Source organism: Calliphora vicina, chromosome 3 (genome assembly GCF_958450345.1).
Source record: "Calliphora vicina chromosome 3, idCalVici1.1, whole genome shotgun sequence".
NCBI lineage: Eukaryota > Metazoa > Arthropoda > Insecta > Diptera > Calliphoridae > Calliphora > Calliphora vicina.
In genome coordinates this window covers 7,135,178-7,157,863 of record NC_088782.1, presented here as the reverse complement: position 1 = coordinate 7,157,863, position 22,686 = coordinate 7,135,178, and the positions used below count along the sequence as shown (strand labels likewise).

Genomic DNA, 22,686 nt, shown 5'->3' with positions numbered 1-22,686 from the left:
AATTATGTTATGTTTTCCATTGCGTTACAGGGAAGAGGTAGCTCGTGAATTGAAGAGTGCTTTAAGCCATATTAAATTAGCTTCAACTGGTGTTTATGTTCAGGCGTCCACTTTAGGATCTCTAGAAGCCCTTTTGGAATTCTTGCGCACATCGAAAATTCCTGTAAGTTTATACTTATTTTATTTTTCAGGTTTAACTTAACAGCGTAAAAGTAAAATTAAAAAACTAGATCTATTCGAATACGGTTAACCGGTTTTTCATTATATAGTTACCTAAAATGCAACACATTTTTAAATTTTACAGGAGAGACAAAAAACGTAATAAAATTTAAAGTGTTTTCTTTCTTCAATAAAGTCGCTATATCAATATTCATTAAAAACTCAATTTTGAATTTTTGGTTGTTACGCCCTTTTGCATTTCAGGTGACGATATGCACTATTATTTCAGTTTCACTTTATTTTTACTATAGAAAATTAAATTTCAAATATATTTTTACAAATAATGAACAAACATCGATATATTTCAATAAAACATTTTTGTAAAAAAAAGTGAAATAATATCAACTTTTAACAAAATTTTTGTTGACAAAAAACCGATTTTTTGGACAAAAAATATTTTTATTTATGAAAAAAATATTTTTATTTATGAAAAAAATATTTTTATTTATGAAAAAAATATTTTTATTTATGAAAAAAATTTTTTATTTATGAAAAAAATTGTTTTTTTTAGTAAAAATAGTGTTTAAATAAAATAAAAATACTACCGTTTCCTAAATAATCGCAAATACATAACCTCTAAAATAATGTTACCTTTATTCTATAAATGTTTCTAATTATGTAAACACACGCAATTGAATTTATTGAAATCTACAGAAGTTTTTTAAATTAATGCATAATGCGTTTCGAATCGAACAACCTCGTGATATATACACTAAAGTAACTAAACAACTTAACAAAACTACTTTAAATAAAACATCCACTAAAATAGATGATATTACTCTATAAATCCGGTCCAACTGGAGTATTCCATTCGGGTTATTAAAAAAATTGCATTATTTTAAAAACCGTTTCGAATACGATTTTAGGTGAAAATATTTTTAGGAAACAAAATAAAAAAAAATGTATATAAAAAAAAAAATTTTAAATTTTTTATGAAAAATTTTTTTCGTGAAAAAATAAAATTCCGATTTTGACCTTGGCCTTATATACGCCGTTGCAAAGGTCTTTGAAATATTTATCATTAGATATCAATATTTCCTATTAATGACTTAGTAATCCAGATATATGTAGATAAAAAATCGAGGTTATCCTGTTTTTTTCCATATACATATCTCAGCCATTTGTGGGCCGATTTTCTCCATTTTAAATAGCAACCGAACCGGGTTTATAGCGGATATATTGATGTATCATGTATGTAAGTTATTTGGGGGCTACAGACGCAGGTCCACTCAATAATGCCCGTTAAGCAAAAGTTTATGTTGAATACTAGTGCATCCTTAAAGTCTAAACAGCTTCTGAACAGCAAAAACCATCGTCAGCAAATAGAAAAGACTCATATATCAAAGAGTTACTACAACGAGTGTCAAAAAGTTAACATATCAAATAAACAGAAGAGGCCATAAGACTGATTCCTGAGGGACAACAGATGATAGAAAACTTAAGCTTGAGCTAGCTCCATTGATCTGTACAAAACATAGGTTTACATGCTGATTTGGAAAAATTAAACTCAATACTGAATTTTCTATATAAATTGGTAGTGATTTAAAGAATTAAAAGCCTTTGTAAGATCCAGGGAAATAGGAACACTGAATTCATTATTATTAAGTTAAAAATAGTTCTTAATTTTTAAACAGCCAGGCGAATTATACCAAATGTGAAAATATTCAAAATGTTTTCAAATGTTGAAATCAACATTCCGTAGCCCCCAAATAACATTCATACATTTTTCATACATTGATCAATATATCCGATATACACCTTGTCGGCTGCTGTTTGACCTATTTTTGATATATATCTGGATTACTATGTAATTAATATAGACAATATTTTACATTTACATTTTTTTTAATTCAAATAATTTGTTTTCACTAACAAAAAAAAAAAAATAAAGTAAATCTTTTTTTTTAAATTTCATTTACATAAAAATATTTAAAATTTTATTGGTGAATGGTGTAAAGACTTCGCACAGCCGAATATAGCTCTCTTACTTGTCCACTATTTAAGTTTGTTTGATTTTATATTTGCAAAATTATGGACGATTTGAGTGGTTAAATTTAGCATAGTTGGGGGTAGTGCACTAAATGTTGATTGAAATCAGCATTTAGTTTGCACTATTTTTTATCAGCTTTAGTGATAATTCTTAACTAGCACTAAAAAAAATAGTGATACTTTTTTAACTATCACTAAACGAAGATTTAGTGCAAAAATCTGCACTACAATTAATTAGTGCAAAATTTTAACCTGCAATCAAAAATGGCTGCATTAAACATACTATCACTAAATTTTCAAAAATGAGTAGTCATGAAATCGTTGAATCCAAATTCGAAAAATAAAAATTTTAAATATTTTTTGTTATTTTTAATGAAATATTAGTCTTAAGTTTTAAATTAGTGTTCAGAAATAAACTTAAACCATTTTGAACTTAAAAATTTAGTGGACAATTTGAAGTTGCACTCAAATTAGTGCATACAAAAAAGTTGCAATAAACTGATGATTGCATTTTTTTAAATCCACTAATTTAATTTTGAGTGCAAAATTTTTTAACTCACTATCACAAATGTTTAGTGAGGCTCCTAATTTTCAACTCAGCACTAAATATGAACAAAATGATTGCACTAATTTTGCACTATCACTAAGTATTAGTGCAAACTGCAAAATTAGTGCACTACCCCCATATATGAAATTTAGTTATTGATCTGTAAAAACATTCTTATTTTCAATATAAATACAAAGTTGTTTCCGTTTTTTAACCATTTTTTATTTATGAATTTAATTAATTATTTGCTCTCATTCTATTGAATATTTTGCGAATGACAAATAGTGGAATGTATTTTAAAAGCAAACAATTTTAAATGTTGGCATGGGTGAGTTTGTAGACGATACGTATTCATTCATTCCACAATTCATTGATGAGCAAATTTCATTGATTAACACAAACTATTATTTATTTCATATGATGAATTTTTTATCATGCAAACGATACATCTTGTTGTTTTTTTTTGTGTTTTTTGGTAATTGACTGACTAATTAAAGCTATTAAGTAGTAAAAAAACAATCAAAAATAGAATTAGATATGAATTAACGTTATATGTTGGCACATTCATACATATCGCTTATTTGCGACAAGAGTTATAACTCAAAAAACAGAGTTTAGAGTTAAATGGATTGTAGTGTTTAAAGAAATTTTATTATTTTTTAAATAAAATAAAAACCTGATCTACAGTGGTGGCCAGGAATTTAAGACAAAAATTGTTTGCTAAATTCCACGTGATTGTCAATTATTTTTTCAAATATTTCCACAAATATGTATGCATGAGGACTTTTTTAACACACAAGTTAACATTTCATAACATTTTTCTACAACTCGACCAAAATTTTTTTTTTTTAAATTTTTTTCTCACATTTATTTTTATTATATTTATCATTATATTTTTATTATTATAAAATATTCTGACCAAATTTCGTATTTTTAGTTCCATTAGTTGCTGTCATATCATGTTATTAACAGCGGATGTTCGCTGAGGTGGGTCAACGTATTTCCACATATCTTTGTCCATATATGTTTTACCGATTTTTCCAAACATTTTTCAGAAACTAGAAACATTAATAATAAATTTCATACCCTTAGAGGTCCTTTTATTTTGGCTCTATCGAACTTAAAATTGAGTTGATGAAAAAAATTCAAGTATTTGTCTTAAATTGGTGGCCACCACTGTATGTAGTAGATTTATCCAAAATAAATAACGCTAAATTCTTTCTCTAACGAAAATTGTAAAAAATTAGTCTGGGGATTGTTTTATAGTTGAATCATATGGTCGCAAAGAAATGATATTCGATGAATCGAGGAAAAAATAAATTTTTTATTGATTATTCAATTTAGAATAAAATATATAATAATAACCTAATAAATTTATTTTCAAAATAATATTAAACAAACATTTTTATATTAACAAACATTTTGAGAAAAATATCTCAAAGAAACAAGACCAATAGTTTATAATGTTATTGCAAGTTGGTTGTATTGGAAAGTTTATCACGATTGAACATTTGTTTTTGTAAATTTAAGTTAAAAATTTAATTTAGAATGTAGCAAATCGGGTCTATGATCTTTATTATTATGTTTTATAGACGGGTGTTATATAACAAAAATTATTTATTTGAAAATTGTAATTTTTCAAAAAACCATTCCATAATTTTAGCGAACTTTTTGCGAATGGATACCCTAAGAAATATGCCTACATATGTACGTGTATGTACAATATACATATTAATAAAGATATTTTTAGTAACACATTTAATTTTAAATACACATTTGTAAATTATGTTCTTTTTAAATAAAAAACGTATTTCAGATATGCGAGGTAAAACACACTACACAACTACTTGAAATATTCACACAAACAGATAGGCATAAATATTAGCTTATATCCATACATACGAACAGGGTGGCACAAAATTAACTTTACGAGTGAGATAAATTTTGAAAATTTAAATTTTCCCACGAGAACAAACAAGTTAGAGTGTCGTATTAGGATAATTCGAATCTTAAACTTATTATATATTTTTGGTAATTTTTTGATATTCATACATATTGTCCATTTAAAAAACTTAGTAAGGATATATAGTCAAAATATGTAAAAAAAATTGATTTTGCCGATTTTCAATAACAATTCTTTTGAATATATCACATATGGGTATTTCCTACGATTAGTCAACCAGGATCGAAAAATTAAATGTTGATAATCATCGTGTTTTATTGAAGATATTTCGATATAATTTAATACATATAATTTTTTCGGCCCAATGACGAAGCCTATTGAAACTGGCCGAAATCGGTTATACATGTAACTAAATTTTATTATGATCGGTCCATAATTAGTCATTGTTCCCATTTAAGACCCGCTTCCGTAAATCACTTTAACGTTCATAAATCTCATAAAAATGTTGGTATACACATAAAATTCAACATAAATAACTTTCATATAGACATAAACTACGACCTTATTTCATGGTGATCGGTCAATAATTGGTCATAGCTCACTCTCGAATATAAATTATTGAATTTTTAAAAGAAAAATTTTACACCTATGTTACCCTACACTAACCCCCATATTCATAAAAATATCAGTTTTAAGGTTTAAAATACAATTTAGTTAAAACACATTTTAGGCCTAAAATTGCTTTCTTATAAATTCGTATTCATAATGAGCATTTTAATAATTTTTTAAATTCTGTGATGGTAACACTATAACTTTTATGTGCCACTTCAATCATAGTGCAGCAAAACAATGAATATTAAATAATAAAGTACTCGTACTATTTTTTTTAGTAAATAAAATCTGAAATTACGGATTAAACTTGTTGTTAAACTAACACAATCAGCGAATAAAAACCGTTCCTATTTACATTAAGCCAAATACAGTAGCCCAAGAGAGTCTACATACAGGAAAAATTATTATGTTACTTTAATTTAAAGCAGTTTTTTTAGTTTTTTTTATGAGATATATAATAAAAAAAAATTCAAATAACGCCCAAAAGTTCACCGTTATTAGAGTTATTGATTCTGAGTAAAATAATGAAAAATTTATTTTTGGTCACGCCTTCTTTTGGGTGGGCGGGGCTATTAAGTTTCATAATATTTTGAACTAAAGCCGAAAAAACCAAAAAAAAATTTCGTTATTTGACTCAGAATCAAAAAGTCTAATAAAGGTGAAATTTTGGGCGTGATGGAAATGTTGCTAAACCCGACTAAAGTGATGTTGTTTTAATTTTTTTTAGTGTGAATTTATTTTTTTAACAAATATATTTCATTAATTTTAACAAATACTGCTTTCAACGAAAGAAATTTAATTTGAATTCCTGTATGTAGACTTTATTGGGCTACTGTATATTAATATACAAACATTTTTATATATTTTTTTCAATTATTATTAAAAGTATTCGAATTCGAATGAGTTCACAAACTTGTGAACCTCATGTAGCTCACTGCCGGAGGAATATCTAACAAAATCATATATTTTTATAATGGTAATTATTCCACAGCGGAGTTAAAATTATGTTTAGCAATTGCAATATTATCGTCTATTATTGCAAATTTATAAACACTTATCTTTAAAATTCCTTTATTTTAAGATAAAATATAAAAAGAATACCTTAAAATAGGTTTAAAATAGGGTCGAAGCAATTTTAAAATTCGTTTATTTAAAACAACATTTGAATTAGGTATTTTAAGCTAAAATACGTTTATGAATACAATTTTAAGGAATTTTGCTTAAAAATGCCTTAAAATGCTGTTTAAAATTTTGATGAATACGGCCGTAAGGGTATTATATGCTCGGGCTTGACCGACGATACTTTCTTACCTATTTTTTAAGGAATTTATGGAAAAATGTATGGTGATAATAATAAAAAACATATGGAACAATCGTACGTTCGCGACCATTACTTAAACCAATTAAACAAAAACCATAGAGATATTTTATTGTGTAAATACCATATAGATACCTAGATTAATAGACTTTTAAAATAAATTTATCGCTTTTAAATATTCCGTATCTATTATGAAAACTTAAACTTAATGAAATCCATCTTTTGCACTAAACATAGAGCTACCAAAATGCTATCGAATCGCAAAAAAAATGCTAGGAAAAGTTTTGTTTTCTATATTCTTTGGACATCAAAAGCGTACGAACGTACGTTCGTGACCCCAGGAAATGCCCATATAGAGGTCGATCTGAATTCGAAATTTAAAGTTCTCCAGAATTTCGAAATTCGCTTTAGTTTGGTTTCTATATAGGTTCAAAGTTCAAAGCATTAACATTATAGTGTAAATAAGAATTTTTTTTGAGGTCAATTCGCACCTGTATATGTTGATCAAGTAAACAGTTATGTAGCTAGTAAGTTAACTAACTCTATGTAACCGGCATGGGAATCCAATGCGTTGACTACTTTGAACCAACTATCAGTCTCATTGTAATTCAAAAGGGTCAATTGACCCCTGCTAAGGACAAGCACGTGTTAAAAAAACTAGTCACGTAGTTAGATACGTAACTAGTTGTCACCCTAAATGAGAGGTTAAATCACTAATTCGGGACAGTCTCCTGGACCTGCAGAGCATTAAGATTCTGTGTGTCAAGTTTTAAAAAATTTGGAAGTGGTAAGGTCCGATGTCTTGTTTGTTTCATCCCAGCTACATTAATTTTCTTGGTCTTGTTGCCCAGTGTAATTAATTAAATAAATATTGTATAAATAATTCAAAGAATAAAGTTCAATTTGCGCCACCCTGTGCACACACATACATATCTATGTATACTAGCATGGGTATGGGAAATTCTAACACCCCCTCTCTCAGTCGCAGGGCCACCAACCACACTACCATGAATACCAAGAGAAATAAACAGCCAGTCAGCCAAAGAACGAAAAAGAAAAAAATCTATCTAGACTCTAGAGACATTGATGTATAAAAGTTCGATGTTGTCTTTGAATAGAAAACAACACAATATTTCGTCATTGTCGTAAAACAAGAAATAAATACGAAAAAAAAAGAATTAAACGAAAACGAACGAAAATCTATCTACCCATAGACCATAGAAAGTAGTGCTTTGGGAGCTCTTAAATTTGTTGTGAACGCACACCAATGTGGGTGGTGGTTAAAATTGCTGGGTTAGGCACCTAACGACGCCGTGCGTAATAGCCGAATGACGGCACGTATTTTGCAAAATGCGGTCGACAGCCAAAATAAACAAAGATTTTTGTGTTGATTTTTATTATTTTATATATTTGGTTTGCTGCTTTTAAACATGAAAACGATATCTAATGAAACCAATTATTAGTCATTTCCGTTGGTCGTTTGAAATAAAATCAATTATGGAAACAAACTTTTTGATACGTTTATTAAACAACATACAAAAATTTAAAATTTCAATTTTCTATGTTGGACACTGTTTAAAATAATATAAAATATGCCTGTCATGTATGGATGTCTGTCGGTTTGTCAATGCTGTGTCCAAATCATATTTTAAATATTTGTTTCTTTCAAGGCATTCTATTCCGTACTTAGCATAATGCCAAATGTTTGTATTAGAAACATTTAATTCATTAAGCTTTTGCAACTTTGTATTATATTTTGGTTAATTGCATTTTCAAAAAAAAAGTTATTTTTATAAGGTTATTTGAAATATTTTTTTTTTCAGTTAAATTTTATTAATGTCATCACTTTTATAGCTAATTAATAATACAATCAAATAAGGATTTTACTAAGAAATGAAAGCTATTGGGCTATTAATTGTAATTGACTTAAAAACATGACCTTTTCTAATCTTTCTGGCAAGATATGGATTCCGAGCCAAAAGAAGTGCTCATCGAATCAAGCTAATATTGGATACTTTGTTCTAAATTGAAGCGTATCCCAGAGAGAGCGTTCTGCATCGATCGAAACAAATATTATTCAGACAGGGCAAGGTCTGGACTTTAATGCTGGTGAAGCAAAACTTCCCAACCACTTTATTCTAAATACTTTACAACAGGTATTGCGTGATGGAATATTACGGTTTCATGTCTGGCTGTTTTTCCGCCAATGCTCTCATCACACGAATTACTTGCGTTCGGTACAGATTTCAGCAGCTCATAATAGATAGGACCCTTTTGCTCCCACCAAATACAGAGAATTATATTAGCGGCTCATAATTACTAAAATGACTTTAATCTTAAAAGAGATGATTTTAAACGCTTATTGTACAGAATATATTAAAACCACTATGGGCGGTTGATAAAATAACTCCGGGCAATTGGGGATGCCAATGTAATTCCTTGATTTCCTTTTGGTCCTGATGTATGAACAATATGTTAATGGCAACATGATCTTGCTGAAATACACAGATCTCTTCCCAGTATTGTTTACCAAAAGGTACTAAATCGCTATTGTCTGCTCTCATTTTATTGTTAATCCAGTGCTCTATTTACCGTTATAGCTAATTAAAACCCATGCCTTTTAAGAATGTTCTTTTTTGTATATATTAGACCTGGACATTTAAAATATAATAATAATAAGGCTCTTCATATTTTTATAATTCTAATAAATAGTGATGAATTTATGAAACTTTTCCGACTACCCTTCCATTAAGGTTTCTGTCACTTTGTTCGAACAGGTAGTCCTCCGTTAAAAATCGACCACACTTTTCGACACCTTTTTTGTGCTCTTCAATTCTCAATTCTCTCTTTTAACAAGATCGCAATATCTCTCCACCGGTCTTAACAAATACCACATTATTGTTCTTGTACCACTTAATACCTTGTTTACCATAGTGATAGGATGCCAAATCACTTATGAATGGCAGCATCCTCCCTTGTAAACATTACTTGGTGTAAATTTCGGTATTTATAAAGCCCTTTGTAACAAATGTTTGGCTTATTTTGCCGCAACTGCAAGAACTTTTTGGGAAAATTTGTGGGTCCTAAACTTTTCTACAACATTCTCTCGAGCATCAGCAACATAAAAATATTGACGTTTCGTCATCCATTATGCAGGTATATTTTTTGTATAAAATTTAACTTCAATTTCCGTGCTCTGTCTTTGGGCTCTAAACTTTTAGCAGAGTTCTTGTCAGAAACTTTTTGAGACTTTTATGTTTTTATACCCTTCACCATGAGTGGCAAGGGTATATATAAGTATGTCATTCCGTTTGTAATTTCTACATTTTTCATTTGCGACCCCACAAAGTATATATATTCTGAATCGTTATAGATAGCGGAGTCGATATAGCCATGTCCGTCTGGGGGCCACTATGTTGAAATCAACTTTCCGTGGGCCCCAAATAACTTACATACACGAATGATACATGCAACGACGTATATAAGACCATATTAAGTTGGACCTACAATGGGTCAACATCGGAAAAAATATTTTTAACCCGAATTTTTTTTTCACCAAAATTTTTTTCACAAAATATTAAAAAAAATAAATTTAAAAACTAAAAAAAAAAATTTTAAAATTAAAAAAAAAATATAAATTTAAAAAAGAAAATTTAAAATTTAAAAAAACAATTTCGAAAAAACAACTGGAAAAAAATTTAAATTTTGTTTACCTAAAAATATTTAAAATTTTTATTTTTTGAAGGGTATATAAGATTCGGCACAGCCGAATATACCTCTCTTACTTGTTAAACCTGTATTGGCTTTAACTTTTCGTACCAAATAGTCCGAGTACTGAGCTAATCGGATTGCTTTCCTACCGGATGTGATGGGAGCTAATTTGAAAATGTTTTCTATTTATTGGCTTTAGAAACATCATGGAATGGTCCACAATGAACCAGTTTTCTATCAACGGACAAGTTCTAACGATACTGTTTAATAACATTGAAATCAGCTTGACGGTAGACCTTTGATTGTTTGGCCAACTTTATGTAGGACCAAGTTGGGTTTTGTTGAAAATATTTAATAATTTTAGTACGCACTTTTTTTCTCGTCACTCATTTTAATCAGATTAACAATAAATGAACATAATTGACATTAAACATAATAAATGAAATGTTTTACAAAGGAAAATTGATAAAAAAAAAAATCAAATAATACTTGGGTTAACAGTTTTAATGAAAAACGTGTGATAAGGTTTTCTCGATCTCAGTCCTTATTATCTAAAACTGGCTGATGCAAGATCTGAGGACAATCGGATAATGAGAACACGTGCCAGAAATCAATTTAATGTTGTATAATTGGGTATTTTTTGTTTGATTTATACCAAAAAATGTATGCTTTGGTAATTTCCTATTTAAGGAAAACAAACTTTTTGGTATTTTTTTTTTAAATTTTAGTAATTTAAACAATATTTTAAATGCAAATCATTATTTATTTGTAACACTAAACTACTTTGATTTTTTTTTTACTTTTAATTTTGTATGCTTAGGTTTTTTCATTTGCAATTCTTTTATTGTTCATTTACTAAATAATAGTAGTAGGGTTTATAAAAAAAAAGTCTGCAATGCATTTGCGAAAGACAAGAAAAAAATACATACGCCAAAAGAAAACCTATTGTCTGCATTCATTCATTCAACGTTTCACAGTAAGTAACTACGAGTATTTCATTCATAAAATTTACAAAATCTTTAATGAATTACAGCTGTTGTTCAACGAATGTATAATTGAATGAATGAAAAAAACTATTATTTTGTTTTCCACATCGTATTCGTATACATACTTATGTTGAATGTTGAATGTATAGATGTGGGTGATTGCATGTTTGTAGGTAGCAAAGGCTGCTTTATAGCATGCAACATGAATGAAAAACACACTGTGCACACAAACAAACAGATGCGGTCAAAAAAATACTATTGTTTTCAATGGCAACTGCTTGCTATAGAAGCAGCTGCGCTGGACGAAACATGCAGTATGCTGTTTCTAACGATATAATTTATACCACATTAAACATATTTAATTAATTGCGAATGGTAAATGTTTGTCGATAAAGCAGCATATTTAATATTAATCTGCTGCTCAAATTACTGTTTAATTTGTGCAATTATTAGAAAAGAAAAAAAGTTTTGCTTATAAAAAAAAGTGAAAACATTTGTTCTTCACAAAACTTGTCCAGTGGTGAGTGGGTAATCAAAACTCGAGATATTACTGTATCACTGATATACTCACATACATAGTATATTGTATAGATTTATGGTACTTAACATACAAACTACTAAAGTTGATGGGAACCAAAAAAATAAAATAAATAAAAAATAAAACACTTAATTTAGTAAAAGTATCTATTTGCACCACCTACCTATTATAAAATTCTTTGTATCAAATTATGAATGAACAAAAAACAAACTCCTACTAACCGGTAGTATTATACCATATTTGTATAACAAGTTACCATAAAAGATTGTACCTCAACTATTTCTTAATAAAACGTTTGTACGTCACATATGGCTGAATATATTTGAATATAAATATGTATGTATAAATATATTGTAGATATGAGTATATGTACATATGTGTATGTATTTAAGTAAACGAATATATATAACAGCTATATAGTATCAGCTTTCTTAATGCTAATGCAAGACCGTCACAACTCAAAATCTTAAATTATTGAAGTATTAGTACCAAAAACAACTAACTGAACACGAATATTCTGTTATTTCAGCAGTTAGTGTGTATTTCCCCATTGTAACCGTTTTGGATGTAACATAATTTAATGTAATTTCACTCCAAATATAGCTAGTATATATCGTAAAGATATGTTAAATATCAGCTGACTTTTTTAGTTATGTTGTTTAAAGTGTCTTGAATGTTGTCTGTTTTTTGTGATATTTTCACGTCTAAATGACCACGCAAAATTTTATCACCGCTGGCAGTGATGCCAGGAGATTTTTTCAGTAATCCATACGCACATGAAAAAAAATCCCTTTTTTTCCTACACAAAATCCGCTTATGTGCTGTATTTCTATAGCGAACGAGTGCTTTGAGTAGACGTTTTACATGTATTTTGTTTTTGTTACAATAACAAAACACATGTTAATTTTCCACTCAAAGTACTCGCTCGCTATAGAAAAACAGCACATTAATCGGATTTTGAAAACATTGTTTTTTCCGGGACTTGTTTGTCAAAAACTGAATCCATTGTTTAGATTTTTGTTTTTGAAATATTTGTTTGTGCATTTTTACTTTAAAGTCGTCATCTTTGACCGGCTCCAGCCATTAGCTTCTCATCTCTCAACAAACTTGAGCTGTATTTCTTTGCTTTGTTTTCATTATTATCAGAAGACGAATCGAAAATTTTTTCTAAAATTAGTTATGTTTTAATTCATAATGTTTTAGTGTTATTTATTACTTGGTTTTGTGTAAAAAAAATGCACAAAACCAAACAAGTATCTACTTTAGAGTGGTCAAATATTCGACATAATCTAAAAACCGGTTTTCGAATAATTCGAAAAAGCATAATTTTTAAAAACCGGTTTTCGGTTTTTTTTTATCAAAAACCGGTTCGAATAAGCGGTTTTTAGCCTTTTTTGTCAATTGGCTTGTAATTTCTACATTTTTCATTTGCGACCCCACAAAGTATATATATTCTGGATCGTTATAGATAGCGAAGTCGATATTGCCATGTCCGTCTGGGGGCCACTATGTTGAAATTAACTTTCCGTGGGCCCCAAATAACTTACATACGTGATTCATACATCAATATATCGGGAATTCTTCCGGCTCGATTCGAATCGAGAAAATCGGTCCACAAATGGCTGAGATATAAGGAAAAAACCAGGACAACCTCGATTTTTTACCTATTTTTGACCCATATCTGGATTACTAAATCATTAATATAGACAATAGATATCTAATGATAGATATTTCAAAGACCTGTGCAATGACATATATGTATAAGGCCATAGTAAGTTGGACCTTACAAGGGGTCAAAATCGGAAAAATATTTTTTGGAATTTTTTTGTCCGAAATTATTTTTCCCCAAAAAAGATTTTTTAAAAATAAAAAATTAAAAAAAACTTTTAAAAAAAAAAAATAAAAAAGGATAATTTGGTGAAGGGTATATAAGATTCGACATAGCCGAATATAGCTCTCTTACTTGTTGTATTAAAATTATTAAAAATAATCACATAAAATCTTAATTTCATTTTAATCAATAATTTTTGCTTTATATTTCAATAATGAAAATAATAAAAGAATTTCACTTTCAAGCGTGTAAATTTTATATTTTTTCAATGAAATTCGACAATCGCTAACGTGAACAATTTCACTAACATGAACTGCCCTAGTTTTAATTAGTTCACGTTACCGCGAGTGCACTGTAGTTTAAAAGCGGTGTCATATTATAACTTACTTCATATTATACCAGATTTATGAGTTTCTAATGATACATTTAGACAAATTTTATATTTTTTAATTCTATAATTGGAAAATACATAGTTTTAAATTGCAATTGCAAAAAAATCCCTACAATTCGACAAAAGTAAGAAATCTTTTCCTTTTTCCCTACATGCGAAATTTTGGAAAAAAATCCCTACAAAAAGGGAAAATTCCCTACACTTGGCATCACTGCCGCATGCTGATCTTGTATTATCAGATTTAAACAGTATTAATACTTTCTAGATTTTGAATGAATTTCACGAAATTCGTTCTTGCATGAAGGAATCTTAAATTTTAAAAAATTCCCCATTTTACTTGCTCCTCATGTCTTTTTCGTACATCAAATGAGATAGTCATATCATAGGTCAAATTACAGTTTAAATTGAGCAACAAAACCCATGGTAGGTTGTCAATTCGAAACAGTTAAAAGGTAATTGGATTATTTCGGTAGCGATAATTTAAAAATGCGGGATTTTTTAAAATATTTAACTTTTATTTTGAAACATTTGTACAATATAAATTTATATAAAGTATTGACCATTGTTAGCTATGACCTTTTACCATCTTTCGGGCAACGTATGGATTCCGCGCCAAAAGAATTGCTCATTGTTTGAGGCCCACAACGAATCAAGCCAATTTCGCATACTCTGTTCTGAAATAAACGTATCTCAGAGAGAGCGTTCTGCATCGATCGAAACAAATAGTAGTCGGGCGGGGCAAGGTCTGGACTATTAGGTGGGTGAGGCAAAACTTACCAACCACTTCTTTCTAAATAGTTTGTAACAGGTATTACAATGTGTGAAGTAGTGATGTCATAATGGAATATTACGGTTTCATGTCTGGCCGCATTTTCTGGGCGTTTTTCGGACAATTCACCCTTCAAATGAATCAGGTTCTCTGTGCTGATCTGATGGTTTCGGCCCCCCCAAATGCAGATCATTACCAAGCCCTAGGGAGTTTTGGCTTTGGTGTCGATTCGGCTGGTTGGACGGGATTTACATACAATCCCTTACGCTTCGGGTTGTCGCCCGTTGAAACCGATGAAACAATTTCCCCTAAGCTTCGGTGAGCAATTAAGGTTCAATCACATTTTCGACATGAAATCCACACTATACGGTTCCTTTTTGTGGATACAATGGTTTCAGGATTTTCTTTTAAATTTAGCATAACCCAATCGCAAAAGTTTCGGCGCTCTTGTAGCCCAAGATCTATACGTAAAATGTAGACTGCCATATTGCCAATTTGATTGAATTATTTTGAATTAAAGCACATACAGCTGTAATATTTTCGGTACTTCGAGAGACAGTTCAATCGAATTTATCGATTTAAAAACGAAATTGTTACTCGGATTCGGTTTACAGATCAGCGAGTTTGTCTGGTTGAACCCTTAAGCACTGCAACAGTGCTACTGCTGACTTTTTGACATTGAATGTCAAATCATAAAAAAAGATTAACAAAAATAAAACATAAATTTATTGTTGAAAACCCTTTAGATAGTTTTTGTTTCAAAATACACATACAGCCCAATTATGAATAAAAAATTCCGCGGGAGTTTGTTCCCCGGGAGTTTTTTTGTCATTGAATTTGAATAGGAAAAATGAGAACAGGGAAAAAACTTCCGCGGAATTTTTATTCATAATTGGGCTGATAGTTTCAAAATATATCGAATGACTATATTCAAAACGATCTTTGCTCTGGAGAGCAACAAATTTTATTTCGCTTATTTTTAATTCATACTGAATTCTTTATATTTACTCAGTCCGCTACTAAATTATATATATCATCACCTAAAATGCAAAATAAAACGTAAAATCACTTTTCATAAGTTTATAGGAGAAGTAAAAAACGATATAAAATGAAAGAAATAGAGAAATTACAAAATTGTCAAAAATATGTATGTTTTTTTTTCTGAAACGTATACCACAAATGGTCTTGTTTGTTGAATAGCTCATTTTAATGTAAATCTAAGATAGATGGTATTGAATATAGTTTCTCGATATAAGATTTGACACAGGCGAATACTTGTTTTTTATCATGTAAACAATTTTTTACTTTGTATGCTTAGGTTTTTTCGTATATTTTGTATTAAATATATATTTCTGCAAATTTTATAGAAAGAAAGCACAAAATAACTAAAAAATACCCCTTCTATAAGACTCTTCCCCTAAGCAATTGGTCATTACTATCTTTATAGAAAGCTACATTCCGATTTTGCATGAACAGCTTGTTTTTTAACATTTCTCTCATTCATTCATTCATATGTATAAATATTTATAACTATGAACGTATGAATGTATGTATGGATGGATGTATGTGTTCATAGTACCAAATGTATGTCTGTGTATATGAATCAGTGAATGAATGAGTAAAACGTACACATTTATGAATGAAATTAAGTGTTCAGCACTGTTGACGGACGGTTTTGCCATTATTATATGCATTATTCATATATAGTGACATACAAACATGTATTGTACTCGTATATTTTTTATTTGGTATTGAATGAAAATAAAATGAATTTAAATACGCTTAATCCCCCCAAGTTGTTTGACAACCCTTTCATGATCAATTTAATTTTTGTCGCTAAAAAATATTTTAGCTTTTGAAACTATTTTTTTTTTACTTATGAGAAATAATGGGTGCTTTTTAAGCCAGATAGAACTTACCAAAGGGTTAACTGTCAAACGAACTGTTATAATGCGCTCACTTTTCAACATTTATGACCAGTATACAAATCATAATAAATAGATTGGCGAAATTTACTTTGAAAATCAGTTATCGATTCGCCAAAGTTATAGACCACTGTTTTATCGCAAACTAGTGTTCAACGATGATGCTAATTTTTGGCTCAACGGGTTTGTTAATAAACTAAATTGCCGCATATGGCGTGAGACCAATCCAAAACAGACCCATCAGACACCATTTCATCCAGAAAAATTCACCTTTTGGTGCTGTTGGTGGTGGCATCATCGGTCCTTATTTCTTCAAAAATTAAAACGGAGCTTGCGTTACGTTTAATGGAGATCGATACCGCACCATGATCAATGACTTTTTGTTTGAAAATATGGATGACATTGATTCGGGCGAGATGAGATTTCAACAGGATGGCGCTACACGTGACCGCAACCATCGATTTATTGAAATCAAAATAAATATTTCGAGAAATGGACCTGTCAATTCCGTTTGTAATTTCTAAATTTTTTCATTTCCGTCCCCACAAAGTATATACTTATATTCTGGATCGTTATAGATAACGGAGTCGATATAGCCCCCAAATAGCTTACATACATGATTCATAGATCAATATATCCGCTATAGACCCGGCTCGGTTGCTATTTAAAATCGAGAAAATCGGCCCACTAATGGCTGAGGTATAAGGAAAAAAAACAGGACATCCTCGATTTTTTACCAATTTTTGATCATTAATATAGACAATATGGATATCTAATGATAGACATTTCAAAGTCATTTACAACGACGTATATAAGACCATAAGTTGGACCTACTTGGGTCAAAATCGGGAAAAAAAATTTTTGGAAAATTTTGAAAATTTTTAAAAAAAAATTAGAAAAAAACATTTAAAATTTTTTTTTTAAATAAAAAAAAGCAACATAACTAGAAAAACTATTTTCGAAAAAAAATATTTTTAAATTTTGTTTACCTAAAAATATTTAAAATTTTTATTTTAAAGGATAATTTGGATTCGGCATAGCCGAATATAGCTCTCTTACTTGTTTTTAAATGGCAATGTTTTCAGTTGCTATTCTATTTTGGAATCAAGTGTTCTTATGTTTCCCCTAAAAGCTTTATTTGCTTGTACTATCAATGTACGATACGTCGTACTATTACTAAAAATAATAAAAAAAAGTGAAATAAAAAAAAAAATCAACAGGAAGAATTGCTTCCGTTGCGAAATGTTGTTTTGTACATTGAAGTTGCTTTTTTCGGTCTAAATCAAGATCGTCGATGTTGTCTTCTTTAATGTTTGCATATTTTCCCCCTCGTGCTTATTTTGTTTTTTTTTATATTTTTTGTTTTATCATTCTACATACATACTGTATACATATATGGGTACAGTGAGAAAGTGTTTAAAATAATAACTGGTAACGATTTAGCAGTCGAACTTGTCCATTTGTTCTGACACACCGAAATGTTGTTGTTTAATTGGAAAGTATTGCGGATATCCGCAGTTTTACAATATTGGGATAAAATTAATTTTCAATTGATAATTAATTTCAATAAAAGGTCTGGCCTTTTTGCTGTATTTATATTTATTTATTTATACGTCTTTTAGTGGTTCTTTTTTGTATGACACATTCTAATAGTTGTTTAAGTTTGCTGGTGGTATCGATGAAATTAGGAAAATAAAATGTCAATGTACTGAGAAAATGTATTGAGTAGTTTAGACATTATGTGAAATAGTATCCAGCCCCCCAATAGGTATTTTATTTATATTGTATATATTATCTGTATGTAATTATAGTTGTTACATGGGTCCATATGTCTATATGTGATCATTTCTATCGTTGTACACATGTTTACTTACCCCCACTGTTGTCAAGTGGATAATAGTGTGAGTGACGGTGACGGTGCTGATACTATTTGTGTCAATTAAGTTAATTGTTTATTGTACAGTCTGTATTTAGAATTGTTTAAAACAACAAAATTGTATTTCTTTATTTCTTTTTAGTACGCAGCCATTCGCATTGGTCCAGTTGTGAAGCGTGATGTCATGAAGGCATCAACTATGTTGGAACATGAAGCTACGTAAGTACATTTGTATAATAAATAAAATAAATTATTTATTGACAGCCGATAGATATTTTTCTCTTTTGATATATTTATGATCAAAATTTAAGCAATATGAACATTAGACCGTACCTCAAAAACTAAATTCGCCGTGTTTTTGTCTCGGGACAAAAGTTTAATGATTTCTTGCGAGCTTTAATTTTTTGACATTAGGGTGGTAGGAACACAGATCTGGTAGATAAATAGTAAAACGGGATACTTGAGGTCAATGGCCCTTAGAGAAAAATATCTGTCTTTTGTCTCGAGACAAAAACATTGATATACATATTATACTTTAAGATCCGACTGTAAATGCCAAAGTTATAACGAAAAATGTACATTCGGCAAAAAATATAGGATATAGGTTATGGTGGCCCTTAATAAACTAAAGTTGGATTTTTACCAGTCTCACTGGTGAACATTGGTAAAAAAATCAACCTGAAAAAATTTTAGGTAAATCGGTTTGGGTTAAGACGTGCCGTTCCGCAAGCCCTCTGAAGTTTTGAGATGCATTTACAAGGGAAAAAATTGCAATTTTTTCAGTTTTTGTAAACATTTTGTCATTAAAAAATTAATTTTGCAATTTAATTTAAAAAAATAGAAATATGAATTACGTACATCTAATGAGACATAAAAAACAGAAATTAGTCAAAAAATGTTAAAGTTATTAAAAATTCACCAGACCATTAACGTGACTCAGGCCACTAGAACACGAAATTTAGGATCAAAATTAAAATATTTTTAAAAATATTAAAATAAAAGCTCATTTTTACTTAAAAGATATCCATATTTACTTGTATAGGATACCGTTAACCTATTTGCAGGTATGACTAAAAAAATAAAATTTCTTTAACGGCAGTTTCAAAACTCCATTTTCAATTTTTTAAAAATTTTGTTAAACAAATTTCAGAATTTTTTGACCATCTCATTGGGATTTATTGAGAATATAATAAGGAATAAAAATATGAAAATATCTCTGATAGTATTTCCGTACCTGCGATTTAAATTTTGAAATTTTCGAGAAAAACAAATTATTTGGCCATATTTTATAGTCCAGATAATTCTAAATATACTCTGAAAGCTTTACTAAAATTGGAAAACATTAAATCTTAAATCAAGAAGGTCAAAGGTCAATTTTTTCAATATTTGGAATTTCTAATTTAAATATAGCGAAATGTTATTTATTTTTGGGCCGATTTTGATGAAACTTGAGAAAAATTTAATACTAGACTTTAGTATTTATGGAAAATTAACCCTTAATGGCACTGGAAATTAACCCTTAATGGCACTTGGGGCTAAAATAACACACAATGCGGCACGTGATGAGGTCCCATCTATAACAGAAATATCTAGAGCCACCGTTTTACTTTCGGCGAAACGGTAAATGGAACGACACCATTTTTGCGATATGAACAGCAGAGCGCCCTCTACGAAAGCCATACTGGTTGCATGGTTGCTGGTTAAGTAAATTGTTGGACCCCAAATATTTAACCAGAACCAGGTAGTTTACCATACTCTCCATAACTTTGCAAAGTGCTCCTTTTAGGAATTGATATGCTGAAAAGGTAAATAATGGACGAACTAACACCGAAGAGCACTGCTTCTAGACCAGCGCATAGTCAATAATACTCTTTCGAATTCCGGCAAGTAAGAATTACTTGCGAATAATTCAGCTAAAAGGTTAGCTTTATCAGTGGGTCAGTCATCCTTTAGTCTTTTAACGAATGACCAAAAGTTTTTACTACCCAGAGGAGCAGTCAAATCTTTAGTACGAAGGTGATGCTAGCAATCTCATTGGAGGCAATCATTGGTATACAAATTTAAGTTTATTGTACTCAGTGCAACAAAATATTGACCATTTTTGATGTAGTTGAGGCTTTTCCACAAACAAAATTAATATAACTTTTTTATTTATATTAAATTTGAAAACTGAAAAGTTTTGTTTATTTAGTTTTCATCAGATTCAGATGGTGTGTCAAAATACATAGTTTTTTATATGTAAATACTAAAAACACTGACAAATATGAATCAATACCTTTTGTAATTTAATATTCCCGTGCCACATTAATATAACAAACACATTGCATTTTAAATTTTATAAAATACACGGTTTGTGATATTGCTTAATACATATATTATTATTATTATTATATTATACAAAGATTGATTAAATGCGATAGTACAGACATCTAGCAGCACTAATGATGGTAGTTGAACCATATTTGGTTTATTTTTTTTTTTTCAATTTAAATTTTAATATTTTCCACTCACAAAATAAATTTTGTATAAATACACGCACAAACAAAATTCTACACGAAAACATGAATGAACAAAAAAAATAAAAATAAAAAAACAATGGTAGTAAATAACAATTTAAATAATATTGAATATCCGATGTTGAATAAATTAATAGCCATCATTAACATCATCATCAACATTAACTTTTCCTTATGAAAATATCATCATGATCACCATGCCAACGACGATAAAACTTGTTTGAATGAGCAAGAGTCTGAATGAATCAATGACAATCTCAATATCTGGCTGTCTGAGCGTAGTACATACAGTGGCAGATAAAACAGATGAAATAAATTTGATAGAATAACACATGACTAGGTATTTCTTGTGGAATTGCGTATGCCAATCATGATGGTAATAAGGGGCTACTTATGTAGAACTTGATTGTGATAGTAGGGAAGATCTCTGCAAGGTTTTTCTATGTGAAGCTCTTAACAGATGAATTTATTAGGTTTTTTACTAAAAGTTCTTCTCTACACATTTGTCGTTCACTGTATATTCGCACGATTGTGATACGCATGTCTGAATGACTGAGATATAGACAGACAGACGTCAGCAGCATATTCAACTAACTCCACATGCAAGATTCTGGAATTTATTATGCCATTATTTTGTCTTTTTTTAAATGGGTAGTTTCCTGTGTAATGTGCGATCATCGGGCGAATTACTCACTTGTAAAAAGTGAGTGAGAATGCACAGACATACATACAAACATACATATGTTGTATATCATACTAACGCAGCTGTTGTCAACTAATTAGAAATGCTAACCTCTTTGTATTAGTCACACAAGCTGTACAGCCTTTTCAATAGAAACCGAAATGAATAATTTCAATACAATCAATTAAATTATTGTATATTGCAAAAGCAATTTTAGTTAGAATTTAGTTTTTTAAAACCAATATACATATACCACGATTGACTAATGTTACCATTAACTTAACGTTATCCCTAAAATATCGAAATAATAAAAATTTCTGTTAACGTTTTAACCGTTTTGAGTCTTGCATAAATCATATAAGATGCTTTCAATCATTTTATATTGCATTGTTTCTAAGTAGTTGATATCAGCTTCATATTTTTTCAGTTTCAATCTGTACATATGGTTTGTGGTAATGCATTAGGGGCATAACCAAATTGTTGGCAGAAAAATATGAAACTGAATGATCGATGCTGCTTTTAAAAGATCTCGTTCCTCTGGAACAATTGTTGAAAAATTGCTAAAACAAAAGAGTAAGACATTGTATTGCAATCAGAGCTTCAAATTATTTAATTCAATTTGATCTTAATTCACTGAAATATTCATTCTAAATTAAAAATTTTAACAATTTATTCCGTAAATCCATTCCAAATAAACTGATGCAGCTGAAGAGCATCCGATTGGGAGCAAACGCGTCCCAAGTGATCATTCAAAATTAAAACCACTGAGTCATGTGAGATGCCTATGGCTTCAACAATCTCTCGCACTTTCAATCTCCGATCGCAAAGTGGGGCAGAATCAAAATTTTTTGGAAATAAATCTGGTATTTCTAA

The 22,686-nt window shown here is 29.6% G+C and overlaps 1 protein-coding gene across 1 annotated transcript in view; it reads left to right on the top strand.

Moving 5' to 3' along the window:
• Positions 1 to 22,686, top strand: part of eIF5B (eukaryotic translation initiation factor 5B) — a 50,692-nt gene that overhangs the window by 3,413 nt on the left and 24,593 nt on the right. Inside the window, exons 5-6 of the mRNA XM_065505035.1 lie at positions 31 to 163; positions 18,758 to 18,834. Coding sequence (XP_065361107.1) covers positions 31 to 163; positions 18,758 to 18,834 — 210 coding nt within the window. The remainder of the gene's footprint in view (positions 1 to 30; positions 164 to 18,757; positions 18,835 to 22,686) is intronic.